Raw genomic sequence first — 18,024 nt, 5'->3', positions numbered from 1 at the left:
GCTTCATACTGTGTCTTTCTTGCATTCATCATCTTTTTTTTCTTAGCCAGGTGGGACTCCCACTAGCTTAATCTGCTACTGTGTTTTATTTTCCGGGGTAAATAAAGTTTTGCTCGTTTATTAATAACTGTGTTACAGAATATCGTTTGGAACTTATTTCTATTTTATGGCTTATATTATTCGATGGTGAGTGGTTACCGTCGCCCATGGACTTCAGCAATGCTAGGGGCAGATCCAAGCCGCTGCCTACCAAACTTACTTGCAATAGCGTCTTCTCTAGTTGCTTCCGTAGGGCCAGTTTAGCGGCCGCCTGCCTCTGCGCCGGCGTCTGGGTGTCTTCGGAACTGCGCGTGCTGGCCTGAGGGGACAACACAAAACATCAATAGGAAGCTAAGACGCTGGGATTAATGGCGTATGGTTTTTTTTCTACCTAAGCTGATGATGATAGCCTTAAGAGGCTATTTCAGCGTAACCTTAACTAGTGAGATCACGGGGCTCAAACCGGAGTGTTGCTAACACTGGCTCTAGCAAGAGCCGTGCTTCGCAGAATCTTACACCGGATCGGAAACGCGACCCACTGAGAAGATCCGGCGAGAAACTCAGTGGTTTGTGTCTATGGGTTTATTCGCTCGTCGAGCCCTTCGTCGCAAGCGACGGGTTCGACGAGGACGGTGACCGGTGCTTGTGGTACCTAAAATCACCCTTGATAGATCGGGAGGATCCGTAATGATCCGTAATCCGTTTGGGCAACTACTTTTGATTTGCGTTCAAAAGCAACGATTTTTCTTATTTTAATTTTACAGAAAGCGTAACGAAAAAAAATTGTTTTTTGCGACTGCTACTATATTGCTAGGCGACTACTGGACGTGAGCACTCGTGAACACACTTCGCGTTATTCGCGAACAAAACGAAAAAATAATTTCATAAAGGAACACGCTGTATGCACACGTTTCGCATGAAACAATTCCAGCGGCTTAACTAATTTTGATACTTTATAAAATATTTAAAATAAACTAATATAAATTATCTGCCTTTTTTAGTAATTAGTCTCATTTAAAATTGAATGAGGACATCACATTTGCATACTCACTGCATCGCTCGTGCTACTCGTGACGGATGAATTATCCTGAGTCGGCTTGTAATCACAAACATATCTTTCTATACTCTATATATTAGTAATCTATCTATAACCTATCTTTAAATTTTTATATATATTTAGTCTATCTATAAATTAATACGTGAGCAAAAACTTTGTCCCCCTTTTTGCAAAAATTGCGTGGACAGAGGAGTATGAATTTTCCCACATTTATACAGAATATAGAGAAGAAGTGCAGAATGTTAATATTTTTTTAAATGATGGAATTCGAATTGGAACAGCGCCCCTAGCGGCAAAGGTGGGGAAGCACAGTGTTACCTTGGCGGGCTGGTGGTGCGAGGGCGGCGGCGGCGCGGGCGTGATGGTGACGGAGGGCGTGACGGCGGCGGCCTGCGGCGGCGCGCGGTACGAGCCCGGCGTGAGCGTGGCGCCGCCCGGCAGCGCAGCGGGGCGCGCGGCGGGGCGGGGGGCGGGCCGCTTGTTCTGGTGCGCGGGGGGCGGCGCGGGCGTGACCGTCACGCCGGGCGGCACCACGCAGCCGCTGCCCGCCAGCGCCGTGCCCGCGCCACTCTCCTGCAGACACAGATACGAACGACAACTTATTTTTAAATTTCGGTAGGCAGCGGTTTGCCTCTACCCCTGGCGTTGCTGAAGTCCATGGGCGACGGTAACCACTCACCATCAGGTGGGCCGTATGCTCATCTGCCTATAAGGGCAAAAAAAAAAAATTGTAATAAGGATTATTCTTCCTGTATGGAACGACAACTTATTTTCAAAAATGGTAAATGGTAATGACGAATATTCTTCCTGTATGCGCCATTTCTAGTTTATATTTTATTCTATAAACAGGCATAAGCCTGCAAGACATTAGGATCAATAGATGTAATTTATTTATTGTTATATTATGTGAATGGATGAGAAACAAATTGAACAATAGCACTCAATCTTGTTCATGTTTCATTCTATATTGAAACTTATAATATACAGTAAACATTTGTACTATACATGTATATTATAAGTTCAAGTTAAAATCAATAATATTAAAATAATTATAGAATAAATAAATTTATAATATATAGTAGATCATAAAAGTATTTGTGAACGTTTTGGTACAGATTATTCAAATTGATGTGTGTTATCTGTGCAACTGTTCTAAGTGACAATTTATTCTGATGTGACTTGAAAGCAAATATAATTCATTGTGTCCTTTATAAGAAATCTGATTAGAGTTTTATTGAAATACTGCCAAATTCCAATAATAATAACAATAGCACTCATGGCAACACTTTTCATCATGAACCGATTAAGAGCTGGGCATACCTTAGCGGGGGGCAGCCCCGTGGCCTGTTGGGACTGCCTTATCTTCCGCAACAGGACCAGTCGAGTTTCTTCAGCCCGCAGCTTCTCTCTGAGAGCACGTAGACGACGATCGCGCTCCCATATTTCAGCACTCGATAGCTCCTGTACATTGCTTGCATTAAATTACTTAGCTGCGATGACACAATTTAAAGAATAGTTGTGGAAATTACTTTATTTTGTTAATTTAACGTTTCTTTAAATTTAAATGTGTTATAACAGTGGTATTATTAACTGTTCAAAATCTGTCAAAATACTATAATGTAGGGTAATAATGCAGAGCCATTGGACGAAATTTCTTGAGTTCTTCCAATATATCCACTGAAACAGTCTTAGAAAATAACCACCATTTTACTGAGATTATATTTCAGCTCATTTCAATTCATGTCATTTGTCATATTAAAACAAAATGTATGAAGAAAATATAAGACTTGCCTTAAAGGTGTAAATGCCGTAAATACCAGACCATAAATTAAAAAAAACAGTACTCAGACAGAGCACACATTGGACACATAAGTTCGCTCTGATGGTAAATCTTAATGACCGAATATGACCATTACCTGATCTATACGACCATTACCTGATCTATACGACCATTACCTGATCTATACGACCATTACCTGATCTCAGACAATCTAGGTTGTCTAAGCTGAATGCATGACGATAAATATGAGCTCCTGTAAAGCATCATGCAGAATCAGATCAAGGATATGTGGAGGCATAGTACATGCATGTTCTGCATAAAAATTTATGACAGTGGTACAAGAGCACCCACTTTTTTTTCAGTGCTGCACTGACCCAAATTAAAATATATCAATGCCCGCTCACATTCACGAGGCGTTATACAAAGAAAAATGAGAAAATAAAACTCACTCTGTGTCCAGGTATGGACAGAGGCGGTTCGTTCTCATCGTCTTCAGACTCTTCGTCATCGCGAGGGTCACGTGGCGATTCGGGTGCTGGTATGGATACGCTCGGTGTTATTGACACGTTCACTGATGAGTTCAATTTGCTGCTTACATCTATCCCATAAAAACAATATGAACTCAGTCATAACTAGGCTCTGACGAACACCAGTCAACATGAGTCTCAAATTTTATGTTTAAGATTGTTTTAAAGTAGTTATAGACCTAAAAGTAGAATAGATAACTTTATTTACTGAGATAATCAAATTATATATGTATAGTGTTCATAATATTGTCTTTCTTGTTGGCAATAGAGGTTCATATTTTTATAAATTCTAAAAAATTGAATTATATCTCTCAATTCATGGATCAATTATCCATTATTCCACAAGACAAACTACTATACTATACCTACTTATAAAGCATTTGAAGATTTAAATGATAATTATTCTAAGCATCTATTAATTTGACATGTTTCTCTGTCACTTTAACCTTATGGTGTTAGAGATAGTAACTACTCAATATAAGATTAATCTCATAAGCCTGTATCTATCAAACAAATAAACAAGGCCAACATTACAAATGTTTCAGACAAAGATGACATTTCAGTACATGTATAATCTTGAATCAACGACTAACTAAACCGTGAATTGCTGAATTTATTTTGCTTACACTGACACTGATAATTTGGTTATTTACAAACTAATAAATACCAGTAAAAGGGGCAGGTGTTGTAGGTATTGTAGGTTTCCTGTGCGGTGGAGCGGCTGGGAGCAGAACAATGTCGGGACTCTCTGCATAGCTGCGCTGTTCTGAACGTGGGCGCAGCACCCGCTTGCCGCCGGCGCCCTAAATTAGTATTAAAAATTATCAAATAAACATAGAACATCATGACTACTGTAATCAAAGATCAGATACTTGCTTAGAGGTCATAATCTCAATAATAACATATTGGAGAAGTGTGATTTTGATGTATGGTTTATGAATGAAGTTATGATTACTGAGGTTTGTTTAGGAATCAACATAGTTTCATTGATTTCACTTATTGATCAATTAAATTACTGTTTTATTGATTCATCTACTTTACTAATTTACTTATTATATGATTTTGTCAGGAAACACTTTCTTCAATAATGCCTTTATTGTCTACTACTTACAGTAATAATAAAATTTAAAAAAAGTCTTAAAATCAATGCAGCAATTCACAACAAACCAAAGTAGGAAATGATTATTTTAATTAATATTTTATAATCATAATTTTTTTAAAGAACTTAGTGTAGATATGATATTCATAAGGTTTTTTTATGCAATCTAGATGGAAAACTCCTAATATACATAATATGTATTAAATATTCACATTTAGATTAACTTTTAACACCTACCTTATCAATCTTCCCACATATTGCAGTCAAAAACAAAAAATAATAATTAGAATATGATAGTAAATTGACACATAAGTATTTTCAAACATATTTGTGGTAGAGAGACTGCACACTGAATGGGAAATTACACTAGGTTCCTTGTATGGTGTTTTTTTCATGGTTTAGGAAATATACTATGTTTTGAGATGGATACTATGTGAGATAGCAGTCTGAATTACTCTGGCCCAAAATCAATTACTTTGTGGAATATCATACATACAAGTTTTTTTTAGTTATTATTTGTGCATACCACCCTTTTATTATCATCAGAAACTACAGGCATAAAAATAAGTATTTTTATATGACCTCGACCATCTGGAGCTACTATCCTAGTAGCAGTAATATAACTATTTAACACGTTCAAGACTATATGAGGCATTTTTAGCCCGTGCTTATGAGGTATTTCCAAGACAAGATTTAACTTGTTTACGCTATGAGACCTTATAGACCTGAAAAATGTTTTCGAACATACCCATACATATAGAAATGTGGACTTGTCGCTTTATGCACCAGTTTTGACTGCGGCATCAGGAAATAGTCGTATGTGGGGCTTTTAAGTCGCATAATGCAGTCAACGTGTTAATGCTCCCACTAAAATGCATACTGACTTGTCCAAGCAAGGCCTGGCAGTCTCAAGAGCTACCATCAGGCAAGATACGAGTCAAAAAACCAAACACCCAATCCAACTATAGCTTGACTACAATGACTTTGTTCGATGTGTAATAACGAGCATAAAGAAATGTTCATGTACATTATAATTTTTTTGCATCAAGTTATTTATACATACATGTGGTGGAGGCTGCGCTGGGGTTATTGTTAAACCACTTGCCGTTAATGCTCTTAACTCACTTATTTCTGGCGGTAAAGACCTGAAAAAAATAATATAAATTACTTTGATTTTCAAGTGTTTTATTTTATTACACTATCATGCAAATGGTAGTAGATTTTTTTTTTGTTGCTGAGGTGGGTGGACGACCTCACAGCCCACCTGGCGTTAAGTGGTTACTGGAGGCCATTGACATCTACAACGTAAATGCGCCACCCACCTTGAGATATAAGTTCTAAGGTCTCAAGTATAGTTACTACAGTTGCCCCCACCCTTCAAACCGAAACGCATTACTGCTTCACGGCAGAAGTAGGCAGGGTGGTGGTACCTACCCGTGCGGACTCACAAGAGGTCCTACCACCAGTAATTACGCAAATTATAATTTTGCGGGTTTAATTTTTATTACACAATGTTATTCCTTCACTGTGGAAGTCAATCGTGAACAATTGTTGAGTACGTATTTCATTAGAAAAATTGGTACCCACCTGAGATTCGAACACCGGTGCATCGCTCAACACGTATGCACTAGACGTCTTATCCTTTAGGCCACAACGACATTTTTTATTTACATGTATATCAACAATAATATAGTATTTTTTCTGGGTTACTTATTTGCAAACTTATTTAAAATTACTTTTACAGTTTAATCTTGCATTTATTATTATCATTTTACTATTTTACATATATTTCTGCCTAGTTCTGAGAACTAACATATTGGATGAGAGCAGCTGAGAAACTGTATCTAAAACATATTCTAGACCAATAGTTCCCTATGAAATAATTTAATATAAAATTTATGACATTTTCTGTCCATGGTGTTAAAGACTTGTCGCTACTGTAAATATATACAAGTGTTGACATGAAAAGTGATTTTTTAGTATTTTTCAATATTTCTTACTGTCCATTTTTCTAAGGTACAACTGCAAATGTCAATATTGATATTTATTTAGTAGTCCTTCTATTTATAACATACCTTAAATAAATTAAAATTATAATTTTCCCTAATTGTAGATTTTGATTAAATGAATTGTTGTAATAGACAAATTAATAAATGAAAATTTATGTACATATGAGTAGTTCACACATTTATTTAGAAATGCTGTTATAGAAAAATATATAAATAAGTTGTTAAATAATACCACCTGACACTCAGATCAACCGCCGAATCGTCAACGTCCATTTTTCAATCCTGTAACAATTAGGCAAATATCTATTTAAATCGATAAGCCGATTATCACATAGTTACCGACGAATTACATAAAATAAACATTGAACTTTTTATTTTAATTCACTCAGAACACTGTAGTATAGTTTTATTATTCAACCATAATGATAGTTATTATAGTAATTAATATATTCAATCATCGATTATCGTAATGCACACGCACGCATTCACCAAAATGACAATTTAACCAAATCAAGATTCGTTTGGTTTGTGGATGTTTAAGCGATTTCGAAATATTAAATTGCTTTCGAATCAATTAGCGTAAAAAATCTCATTTTGTAATATTTTAGATAATAAGTTGTTACTGCATCATTAATTTCATATCAAAATATAATCACCGCATTCAAAGAAACACTCACAATCAATAATACAGAACAATAAATATGGCAACTCGCCGCCATTGAAGTAATTTTTGTCATTTGGCTTTGACATACAGCTTTTTTTTATGCGTCAATTTTTAGACAAATGGTTTTATAGACCAGTCTAGTCTATTCAGTCTAATCTAGTCCAGTCCAGTCTAGTCTAGTCCAGTCCAGTCCAATCTAGTCTAGTCTAGTCTATTCAGTGTTTTTAATGGTTAAAAAACCCGTAACATAAAGGTGCTTATACCGAGTTCCTACTAAAATTTCTAAGTATTTCTGTTCCTGTTGAACGTCTAAATTTGAAAGGACTAGGTTCTGGAGCTGAAGCACTCTGCTTCATGGTTAATATAATTCAGTCATATCATTTCAGCTTATTCAATTTCATTTTATTCATTCCACTTTATTTTTGTTACAACTGGCATTGTCTTTATCTTTTCTAGTCATTATTTTTTTACTGTAGATTTTTATTTGTTTCATCTACGTTCCTTTACCTGTAAAATAGAATATGTATACATGATATCAGATTTGTATGGTGAGAAAGCTTCACCTTTCCAGTTTGAAAAATGGAATTACTACGAAAACCTTCTTTAAAATCTATTCATAAGAACTTTTTGGCGGGAACGCGAGGGGTGAAGTTGTGTGATTTATTTTATTTTGTCTATTTAGTGTTTCTTCAGGTTTAAGTGTGTAATAACGGTGGTTTGTTAACTGTTTCATATCTGTGAAAGTGCACAAATGTGGGAAAATAAAACAAATCCGCTGGACGTAACTTCTCGGGATCCTTCAAAAAGTCTAAAACGCCACACCACCCCCCTACGGAGAAGGAGAATCCGCAGAAAAAGAGAAAAATTATCATAGGTCGAAAGGTTTGGAGAAGTGGACTCTGCGACCTGACCGGGTGGTATATTGAGGTGTATGTGTAGGAGTAGCAGTTAGAGGTGCCGAAGGCACGAGTGGATATGAAGGGACATTAGTAGCATCCGGTTGCGCTGGTTGAGGCACAGAAACCCGCGGTGCTGGTGCTGGAACGAGATCTATTAAAGAATGCTCGACGAAAGCTGGCTTAATTCTGTCGACACTGACCGTCACCTGTTTCCCTTTTACATCAATCGACCACGTTTTTCCGTCCTTGGCTCTACATATAACTCTATGAGGACCAGAGTAAGGTGGTTGCATTGAACGTCTAACCGAATCCTCCCTGAGCATGACATGAGAGGCGGTGGAAAGATTTTTAAATATAAAAGGTGATGGTTTAGTGTGTGAGGAACATGGAGTGGGACGCAATTTAGACATACGCTGTCTTAACTTTACGACAAAATCCGTAGGGTCCTCGAAGCCAGAAGGACCGGGAGGTACTAACAGTTCCCCTGGAAGCGTTAATGTTTCTCCGTAAAGCAATTCCGCTACTGTTGCTTGTAGATCTTCTTTAAAAGCCGAACGCATTCCTAATAAGACCAAAGGTAATGCATTCAACCACGAATCATCATAACACATCAGAGAGGCCTTTAATTGTCTATGCATGCGCTCCACGAGCCCATTGGCACAAGGGTGGTAACTAGTAGTGCGTATACGTTTAGTACCACATAAATTAGTAAGGCGTCTGAAAAGGTCCGACTCGAACTGTCGTCCCTGGTCGGTAGTGATGACAGCAGGTACTCCGAATCGAGCAATCCAACCGGCTACATAGGTGCTCGCCACTTCTTCTGCTGTTATTCCGTGCATAGGCCAAACTTCGGGCCATCGAGTGTAGCGATCCACAGCAGTCAGGCAGTATTGGAAGTCAGAACAAGATGGAAGAGGGCCTATGATGTCAATATGGACATGCTTCAGTCGAGACGTAGGACTGGAGAAATGTCCAAGTGGAGATTTTATATGCCGCGTCACCTTACTTCGCTGGCAAGCAACGCAGGTTTGGCACCAATAACGGCAATCTTTGGCAATGCCAGGCCACACGAAACGGTCTGAGATCAATCGAATGGTTGATCTAGTACCAGGATGGCTAAGATTATGTAGCTGAGCAAAAATCTTCTTTCGCATAGGTTCCGATACAAATGGGCGTGGTCGCCCTGTTGACATGTCGCAGACCAAAACAGTGTTTGTGCCAGGAACTACGACGTTCTCTAGTTTTAGAGAAGAATTCGCATCGTTACGATACTTTTTCAATTCGTCGTCAAGTTTTTGGCAAGCGGAGAGAGCAGAATGGTCAGTTTCAAAACTAACAGCTTCGATGCGGGACATGGCGTCCGCCACCGTATTGTCCTCCCCTTTTATATGGACAATGTCCGTGGTAAACTGCGAAATAAAAGACAGTTGATTTAACTGTACCGGAGGAAGCCTTTCGCAACGTTGCGAGAACGCGTAAACTAATGGATTATGGTCCGTATAAATCGTTACGTGCTGTGCGGCTAGGAAGTGTCGATAATGTTGCACACTCTCATATACCGCAAGAAGTTCTCGGTAGTATGCTGGCCACTGGCACTGTCGGGGATTCAGCTTTTTACTAAAGAAACCCAGGGGTTGCCAAGCATCACCGACTTTCTGCTGAAGGCAGGCACCAACGTGAGAACTGGAAGCGTCGGTGAAAAGCCCTAGTTCAGCGTTAGGCAAAGGGTGTGCCAACAGAGCTGCAGATGACAAGCTATCTTTACAGCATTCTTCGAGCTCAGGTGTCCAAGTGATTGGTGTAAGACCTTTACCTCCAGTGGCCACGATCGCGTTGACTAGCGGTGCTTGTAACTTGGCCGCATTGCGCAGAAATGGGCGATAATAATTAACCATCCCAATGAGAAATAAGAGAAAACCTTTACTGAATATAAGGTTTTAATAAGCTAAAATTAACAGTAAAATTTGCTTTCATTACATTAGATACATTGACAAATAACGAATAAAACAGATTGACAATGACGTCAACTTATGGTTGATAATTTCAACTAAGAAGTTTACATCATTCTCCCGCACTATTTTAAAATATAATCTTTCAAAAATCCTGGCGTTTTATGGACGCGACCAGATCTACGAAGTGTTGGCTCCGGCGGTGGTGATGATGGTAATTCTGTCTCTAGCTCTCTGCTATTATCAAGTACCACAGGTCCCGTTTCATTGGATGAAGGAATCTCCAAGTTTTGGTCTTCTGTTTCCGGAAGTGGTTCTGCGACGTTATGATAATCAATAGTGTGTTCATTATCTATTCGCAGATCTACCCTTTCTGAACCCAATGGTGCTAGATGACGATTCGACACTGTTGTTTCTCGGCCATCTGGAAGCCGAATGTATGAAAAGTCAGGATTGCTGTGTATCAATTCAAGAACGTTAAATTCAAGCGAACAAAACCATTCCGCCATTGAAAAAGAAGCGTACGCCATTGTGGAATCATTGAAGAAATGGAGACATTTCCTTATTGGTAGACACTTTAAGTTGGTTACTGAATTTCAACTAAGAAGTTTACATCACAATGAAACGACGGAGTCCTTGTACAGTCTGTGGTAGAGGAAAATCTTTTAGAGCTTGAATGCGCTCTGATGGTGGTTGTGTTCCGTCGGCGGATATTCTGTTTCCGAGAAAAGTAACCTCAGGAGCACCAAACACGCATTTTGCTGGATTAATAACGATTCCGTAATCTTCAAATCGCTTGAAAAGAGTACGAAGGTGTGCAGCATGTTGAAGAGCATCACGGGAATACACTAATATGTCATCAACGTACGCAAAGCAAAAATCGAGACCTTGGACAACTTCGTCTATAAATCTTTGAAACGTTTGGCCTGCGTTGCGCAGACCAAAAGTCATGTAATTAAATTCGTAGAGTCCGAAGAGTGTTATGATGGCGGTTTTACAGATATCCTCAGGCGCAACAGGAATTTGCTGATATGCCTTAACGAGGTCGATGGTACTAAATATACAACACCCAGATATGTTATGGCCAACGTCACCGATATGGCGAACTGGGTACCTGTCAGGTATGGTACGTGAATTCAACGCACGATAATCGCCGCAGGGTCGCCAGGTGCCGTCGCGCTTAGGGACCATATGAAGTGGAGAAGACCACGAACTTTTCGAAGGTCTGGCTGTCCCGCACTGTACCATATCATCAAAAACCTTTTTGGCCTCTTGAAGTTTTTGAGGTGCCAGACGTCTAGGACGACAAGAGACTGGGGCGCCCTCAGTGGTTAGAATATAATGAACTGTGTTATGCTTCGGCTCACGAATAAGTCCTGGTGGCTTCGTAATGGACGGAAATTCCGCAAGAAGTGCACTAAATTGGGATGACGGCGCGCAGACAACTTTGACGCTGGTCTGGTCTAAAACAGCGACGGCAGCAACGTATGACAACCCGGTAATGCTATCGACGAGTCTCTTACTGGCACAATCTGGCAACAACCGATAATGCGCCAGAAAATCGGAGCCGATGATGGCGGTGTTGACGTCAGCGATAATAAATCGCCATTGAAATGTGCGGCGTAACCCCAAATTAAGCGCCATTTCTATGTGACCAAAAGTGCGTATCTCACTACCATTGGCAGCCGCTAACGTATAGTTTGAACGTACCGGCTTATTTGCTAACCACTGGTATGGGTAACAGGAGAGGTCGGAGCCTGTGTCTATTAAAAAACGGCGCTTGGTTGCGCTTTCGGTGACAAATAATCGGCGACTCTCCTTTAAGCAGTCAGACGTCGCCATCATTGACTGCTTTTGTCGTTTTCCGAAGATGGCGGCGGCGTCCAGGTACATGGTTGAATACACTTAACAGCTTTAGTATTAAATTTCCTATGGTAAAAGCACATTTGAAGCTTACCAGGCGTTTGTGAGCGTCGTCGCTGGTTTGAGAAATCCCGGGTCCTATTTCTACCGCGCTCTGCAGTAAGCACAGCAAGCTGACGCGTGACCTCATCCAGACGCCGTGTGATATCTTCTAACGAAGGGGTTGAGACGGCAGACGTACTTGCTGAGAAAACAGCAGATGAATGAGGTGCGACCATACCAGGCGAAACTTCCAAAATTTTGTCCGCTAGCTCAGCGACTTTGTCCAGCGAGAGTTCTGATTGGGCGGCCAAAATTGCTTGGAGATGTTGTGGGAGGCGACGCATCCATAGCTGGCGAAGCAAATTTTCATCAGTGAGGGTTTTTCCTGCCAATGATCTAAGATAACGTAAAAACTGCGAAGGACGGCGGTCACCCAACTCAACATCACTGACAAGTTGCCTGACACGTTGCTCATTAAATTGGAAAAATCTTAGTAAATAACCACCATTTTACTGAGATTATATTTCATCCCATATCATCTCATTTCATTTAATTTCATCTCAGTTGATTAATGTCTCAAATTAATCATCTTCGTTTCATTTCATTTCATCTCACTCCATATTATCATTTTGCATAAAAATAATAATATAAATTAAAATAAGAAATGACTTAAAGGTCTTAGTTACCAGGTCACACTACCCTGAAAAAAAACACGATAACATAACCTACAAAATAAAGTTTAAAAAATAATTGAACGAAAATAATATATTTATTAGTCTTTATTCTTTAATAACCATAACGTCCATAACCAATCTCATGAATTATTAGAATCACCGCGAATTTTAAAAACGGAATCGACTATGATAATATAACATAGTAAAAAGCAAATATTTTTAACAAAACAATTCAACATATTGAACAATTCATTATTTTTTAATGTGTTTTTGTTAGAAGTTAAATAATGCCCGCTGCCGATCTACTCTCGAGTCAAGGACTACGTCTTGACGGGCGGAGACCCAATGAATTACGTCGGATAAGATGTAAACTTGGTGTATTCACCCAGCCTGATGGAAGTGCGTATCTCGAACAAGGAAACACGAAAGTGCTTGCAGCCGTGTATGGACCCCATCAGGTATATGATACAAACGATTTACAAATACTGATTAGTTTACCGTGGCAAAACGTCTGTAAATCTGCCTGAGTAAATAATCATCACTATCCCGCTACTTCTGCTACAAAATTGCACTATTTCTGCTACAAAAGTGTAATGCCTTCTGGCTTGAAGAATAAGACAGCTATTTTACAATATTGAAGTATCGACCCATGTGCCAAGGTCGCATTCACGTCTTGATGTGTTTCAGCTTTAGTAACCAAATTCTTACCAAGTAGCTGGTAAAAAATATGTATTTACACATTTTAGGTACTTCATTTTCGGACACGTTCTTCATAAATGAAAAACCTTCATTATAATTTAAAATGTTTTTCAGGCTTCAAAATCGAAGATGTCGACAGAAGCTGTAGTTGTCAACTGCCAATACAGTATGGCTACATTCTCAACAGGTACCCATTGAGAGTTCAACATATTTTCAAAAGCCTCTTCAAATAAATGAGATTATATATAGAGAAAAAAATCTGTATGAGCTTAATCGCACATTAAAAATACACAAGTTAATAACATCCGTGGATTTCCAATCAATCTTAGAATTAATTTCAGTGTGTACATTTATTTGTTCCTGCACATCATCAGACCTACTGAACCAGATACGTTTACTACGTACGTGTAGTTTTTTTTATGGTGGACAAAAATTTGTTTGTAACAGAATAAAGGTTTTGTTTTATTTTAATCAAAAGATGCAAAAAGTTTTCATCATTTAAAGTTTTATGGAATTTACTTAGTGCCATTATATGTTAGAAAATATACAGCAAATAATAACATGAAAATGAAAGAAACTCTACTATGGGAAATTAAATAGGATGCATTTTATCCTAGTGTTAAGCACAGTCAGCGGCAGGCAATAGCTCTGCCCCTGACATTGCTGAAGTCAATGGGCGACATTACTGTGTGGTTACCCACTCACCATCAAGTAGGCCGTATGCTCGTCTGCCTACAAGAGAATAAAAAAAATTCTCCACTCACATAATATAATATGTAATTTAGGTAAGCATATAGCTGGCAGATAGGCAGTTATATTATAAATGTTATACATTTGAAAACAATACAATTATGTATGTGATAAGCCTGCAGAAGTAGGTACTGTTATATGTTTACAATGAAGCAATCATGCTTTGCAGTTTCATAATACATTTGAGATTTTGACTGTCTCTCAAAATCGGTGGCATTATACACACTGCGATGTCTATGTATTCTACCCATTTAAAAGTTAAAACTAGGATATTCCCTCGTCAGTACAAAAAGAAACTAAGATAGACCCAAAGATATGAATATTCTTATCTACACAACTTATAAGGGTTATTATATATATATGCCTATTAGGCTACATAACTTATTATTTTTTTTTTTTTTATTGCTTAGATGTGTGGACGAGCTCACAGCCCACCTGATGTTAAGTGGTTACTGGAGCCCATAGACATCTACAACGTAAATGCGCCACACACCTTGAGATACAGTTTTAAGGTCTCAGTATAGTCACAACGGCTGCACCACCCTTCAAACCGAAACGCATTACTGCTTCACGGCAGAAATAGGCGGGGCGGTGGTACCTACCCGTGCGGACTCACAAGAGGTCCTACCACCAGTAATTACGCAAATTATAATTTTGCGGGTTTTTTTTATTACACGATGTTATTCCTTCACCGTGGAAGTCAATCGTGAACATTTGTTGATTACGTATTTCATTAGAAAAATTGGTACCCGCCTGCGGGATTCGAACACCGGTGCATCGCTTCAACACGAATGCACCGGACGTCTTATCCGTTAGGCCACGACGACTTCTAAACGACTTATTATCGAACATTTCGCATCTAGGTGAACGAAAGAACCGACCTCGCGGGGACCGCAAGTCACAAGAAATGTCAATGCATCTCCGACAAGCTCTAACTGCTGCTATTAAAACTGAAATGTATCCAAGGTCGCAAATAGATATATACATAGAAGTATTACAGGTAAAACATATAATTTTTTTTTTTTAAATCCTTATCGACGGATTATATGCTATTTGGGTTATACGACATTTCGTTTACTATGCGATATTTATCTTTCTAATTAAAGGTCGGTTTTATTTAGTATTAGTATCACCAATCCAATGTTTTTAATTGAACTTCAGTTAAGTTTACCGCATTCAAATAGCTGAAGAAGTTTTTGTTGTTGCGATATTTTTTTCAAATTTTAAACTTTAAATGGCTCTCCTGTAAAGTAACAAAAATGTCGCTTAAACGAAATGGCCTTTCACCCATCCTTATGATAGCTGAGTCAAGAGCAGGTGACCTCACAGCTTGCTTGAAGTTCAGCGGTCACAAGTGTTCAAACAACTAAGCGTTTATGGTTTTTTCCCCAAATTTTTTTTTCCATTTTTGTTCTGTATGACTTATTTCTGAGAAATGTAATGCTAATCAAACTATATAAACAAAAATGAACTGTGAATATTTTCTCTGCGTACCAGTGCTGGTTTTTCAGTTCCTAACATGAGACAAAGGGACAGACTGTTTCAATGGATAGTGGGATTATACAAAAAAAAGTGTGCAACTGAAGTTTGCCTAGCAAGAAGCATAAGATATCCACCCAGACAAGTTGTATTTTAACAGGCCGATGGTGGTACGTATTGTGCCAGCGTGAATGCAGCCAGTCTAGCGCTGATAGACTCTGGTATACCTCTGAGAGCGTACGTGACCGCCTGCTCGGCGTCCCTGGGCCGACAAAGCGCCACCCACGAGCCCCTGGTGGACGTTAGTCACATCGAGGAAGCAGCCGATGGAGTATGTTTGACCGTAGCCAGCTTACCCAGCACAGGTTAGTGTAATTACCATGTCACTGCAACTTCAGATGTTAATTGTCTCAAAGTAGACCAATGCTATTTACTGGTGGTAGGACCTTTTGTGAGTCCGCGCGGGTGGGTACCACCACTTTGCCTACTTCTGCCGTGAAGCAGTAATGCGTTTCGGTTTGAAGGGGCAGCCGTTGTAACTATACTGAGACCTTAGAACTTATATCACAAGGTGGGTGGCGCATTTATGTTGTAGATGTCTATGTAACCACTTAACACCAGGTGGGCTGTGAGCTCGTCCACCCATTTAAGCAATAAAAAAAAATGCTAGGCACAAAAACCTTTTTTCTTTTTCTTTGTAAAGCTCCACCGAAGAGATCTTGATCGCAATGTTCAAGTTTGGACTGAATCAAACTAGATTTAATTATGTACGTACTAAAGGAGTGTAATTACTGAAGGAAATGCCATGTGTCCACACAGATCTGTATGTTGTCATTTCTCTGCCTGCCACAAAAAAAGCAATCATGTGCAAATTTTTTAGTGTAGTACTAATTGCAATGCTTTTTATAACTGGAATGTCATGGCGGAGTGGATTTATAACTTTTATAAATACAATCTTATGTCATTCAGGTAAACTCATTAAAAATAATGTATAGAAATATGTCTTTAAGTTTGTTTATTATAAGTTTTGTTGTAGGAAGCATAGCGCTATTGGAGATGTCAAATCGTCTCCACATGGACCATTTCAACATTGTATTGACCAGAGCTATGCAGGGCTGCAGAGATATAGAGGTGAAGACATAATTTAAACTCATCTTTTGATAAATTATACTTTGACAAGAATGAGGAATTAAAATGATGATGAATTATTAATGAGTCCACATTGAATAATAAAGCAAAGCAAATGGTACAAACAAATATGTAGTTTTATATCTTTGATTCGTCTTAAACGTTTGTTAGAAAAAATCCATTTCCTAATTCTTCATTAAAATTATATAACGAACATTCGATTCGTAAATTATATCTTTAAGAGATTATAGAAAAAAATCAAAGGACTTAAAATTGATGTTAGTTGTTATCTGGATAGAGCAATTTTAATATGTGAAAAAAGGGGTGAAAACACGAACATTTAAATAGCATTTCTAAAAAATTTTATAATCTTGTTTTTCTGATCAAAATGTTAATGTGTACCTACATTAATACATGTGTACAGTAACAGCGATAAAATGATTCTATCGGTCCTTGAGGGGTGGGCAATTTTAAAGCGAATCGGATGCCTTAAAGTTGGTGATACAGCATTTTCTTCGGTTTTCACAAGTCGTAGACATAAAGTTAGAGAGCAAGTTGTTTTTATTTTTCAGGTGATCCTAGACGGAGCTGTGAGACAACATTTGGCAGAGGGATGGACGAAACAAGATGTAATAACGATATGAAACAAAATATATTACGATTTATAATTAATTTCATAAACAAATTTGTTTTATTTTAATGAAGAACAAAGTGTCGACTCCAAAATAATGGAACAGAATTACATTAGCGCGTTTAGGGTTCCGACAAGTTGACTCTCTTAGAATAGTTACTTGAAAATACATTCTAGTATTATTTAGTAGTCGTGACCTGAAGGTTAAAATACCCACTATAATTGTATCGAGTAATGAGACTATGTTAATGTGCAAAACCCGTAGGCAGGCACTTTTTTTCTCTAAAGTACCTACATACATTTAACCAATTATACAAAAGAGTCGACTATTATCAAAGCCGGCAATGTGACTTTTGGACAATTATTGGTAAATCAGAAAAACGAATTGATTTCGTATTCCATTGGCAGTCACAAACTCTTCTGAACGACATCTTAGATAAATAACAGGTTAAGTTAATACTTTATTTAATGCAGGTTTTGAACCGTATTTTTTGAAGGAGACGATTATATTCAAATCAGTCTGTATTGCCATATCAATAACATTTTTTTGTCCAAATGCACAGATTGCCACCTTTGATAATAGACGACTCAAATACCAATGGCACTATTTACGGTATAATGGTTTTGAAAATTATTTAAAACTGGAAAATCTTTGAGATTAGACCAGTCTCTTGTTTGTTTGTATTATGGGGGATCAATCACTCAAGCCAGAATGTATGAATATGTACTTCATGG

The 18,024-nt window shown here is 38.3% G+C and overlaps 2 protein-coding genes across 8 annotated transcripts in view; one reads left to right on the top strand and one right to left on the bottom strand.

The window, feature by feature from the left end:
* LOC101741992 (transcriptional repressor p66-alpha) overlaps window positions 1–7,279 on the bottom strand; it is a 40,917-nt gene extending 33,638 nt beyond the window's left edge. Inside the window, exons 1-8 of one of the 7 annotated variants that reach the window (XR_009976931.1) lie at window positions 7,168–7,223; window positions 6,747–6,793; window positions 5,566–5,647; window positions 4,071–4,206; window positions 3,326–3,474; window positions 2,417–2,557; window positions 1,415–1,669; window positions 260–358 (exon numbers count right to left, since the gene is read on the bottom strand). Coding sequence is in view for 6 of the 7 variants with exons in the window: in XM_021352837.3 (XP_021208512.1) it covers window positions 260–358; window positions 1,415–1,669; window positions 2,417–2,557; window positions 3,326–3,474; window positions 4,071–4,206; window positions 5,566–5,647; window positions 6,747–6,784 (900 nt within the window). In the remaining variant the exon portion in view is untranslated. Of the gene's footprint in view, window positions 1–259; window positions 359–1,414; window positions 1,670–2,416; window positions 2,558–3,325; window positions 3,475–4,070; window positions 4,207–5,565; window positions 5,648–6,746; window positions 6,815–7,114 lie in introns of all 7 variants that reach the window. The other 6 variants (XM_021352837.3, XM_012696611.4, XM_062676761.1 and 3 more) reach the window with 6 other exon arrangements.
* A 5,190-nt stretch (window positions 7,280–12,469) lies between these two features.
* Window positions 12,470–17,343, top strand: LOC101736954 (exosome complex component RRP41). Its single transcript, XM_004933510.4, has 6 exons — window positions 12,470–13,060; window positions 13,416–13,488; window positions 14,915–15,051; window positions 15,691–15,895; window positions 16,567–16,661; window positions 17,231–17,343. Exons 1-6 carry the CDS (start codon window positions 12,890–12,892, stop codon window positions 17,300–17,302), a joined length of 753 nt encoding a protein of 250 aa, XP_004933567.1. The 5' UTR covers window positions 12,470–12,889; the 3' UTR covers window positions 17,303–17,343.
* The last annotated feature ends 681 nt before the right edge of the window (window positions 17,344–18,024 follow it).

Source organism: Bombyx mori, chromosome 28 (assembly GCF_030269925.1).
Source record: "Bombyx mori chromosome 28, ASM3026992v2".
Classification (NCBI taxonomy): Eukaryota; Metazoa; Arthropoda; class Insecta; order Lepidoptera; family Bombycidae; genus Bombyx; species Bombyx mori.
This window is presented reverse-complemented; position numbering and strand designations above follow the sequence as displayed.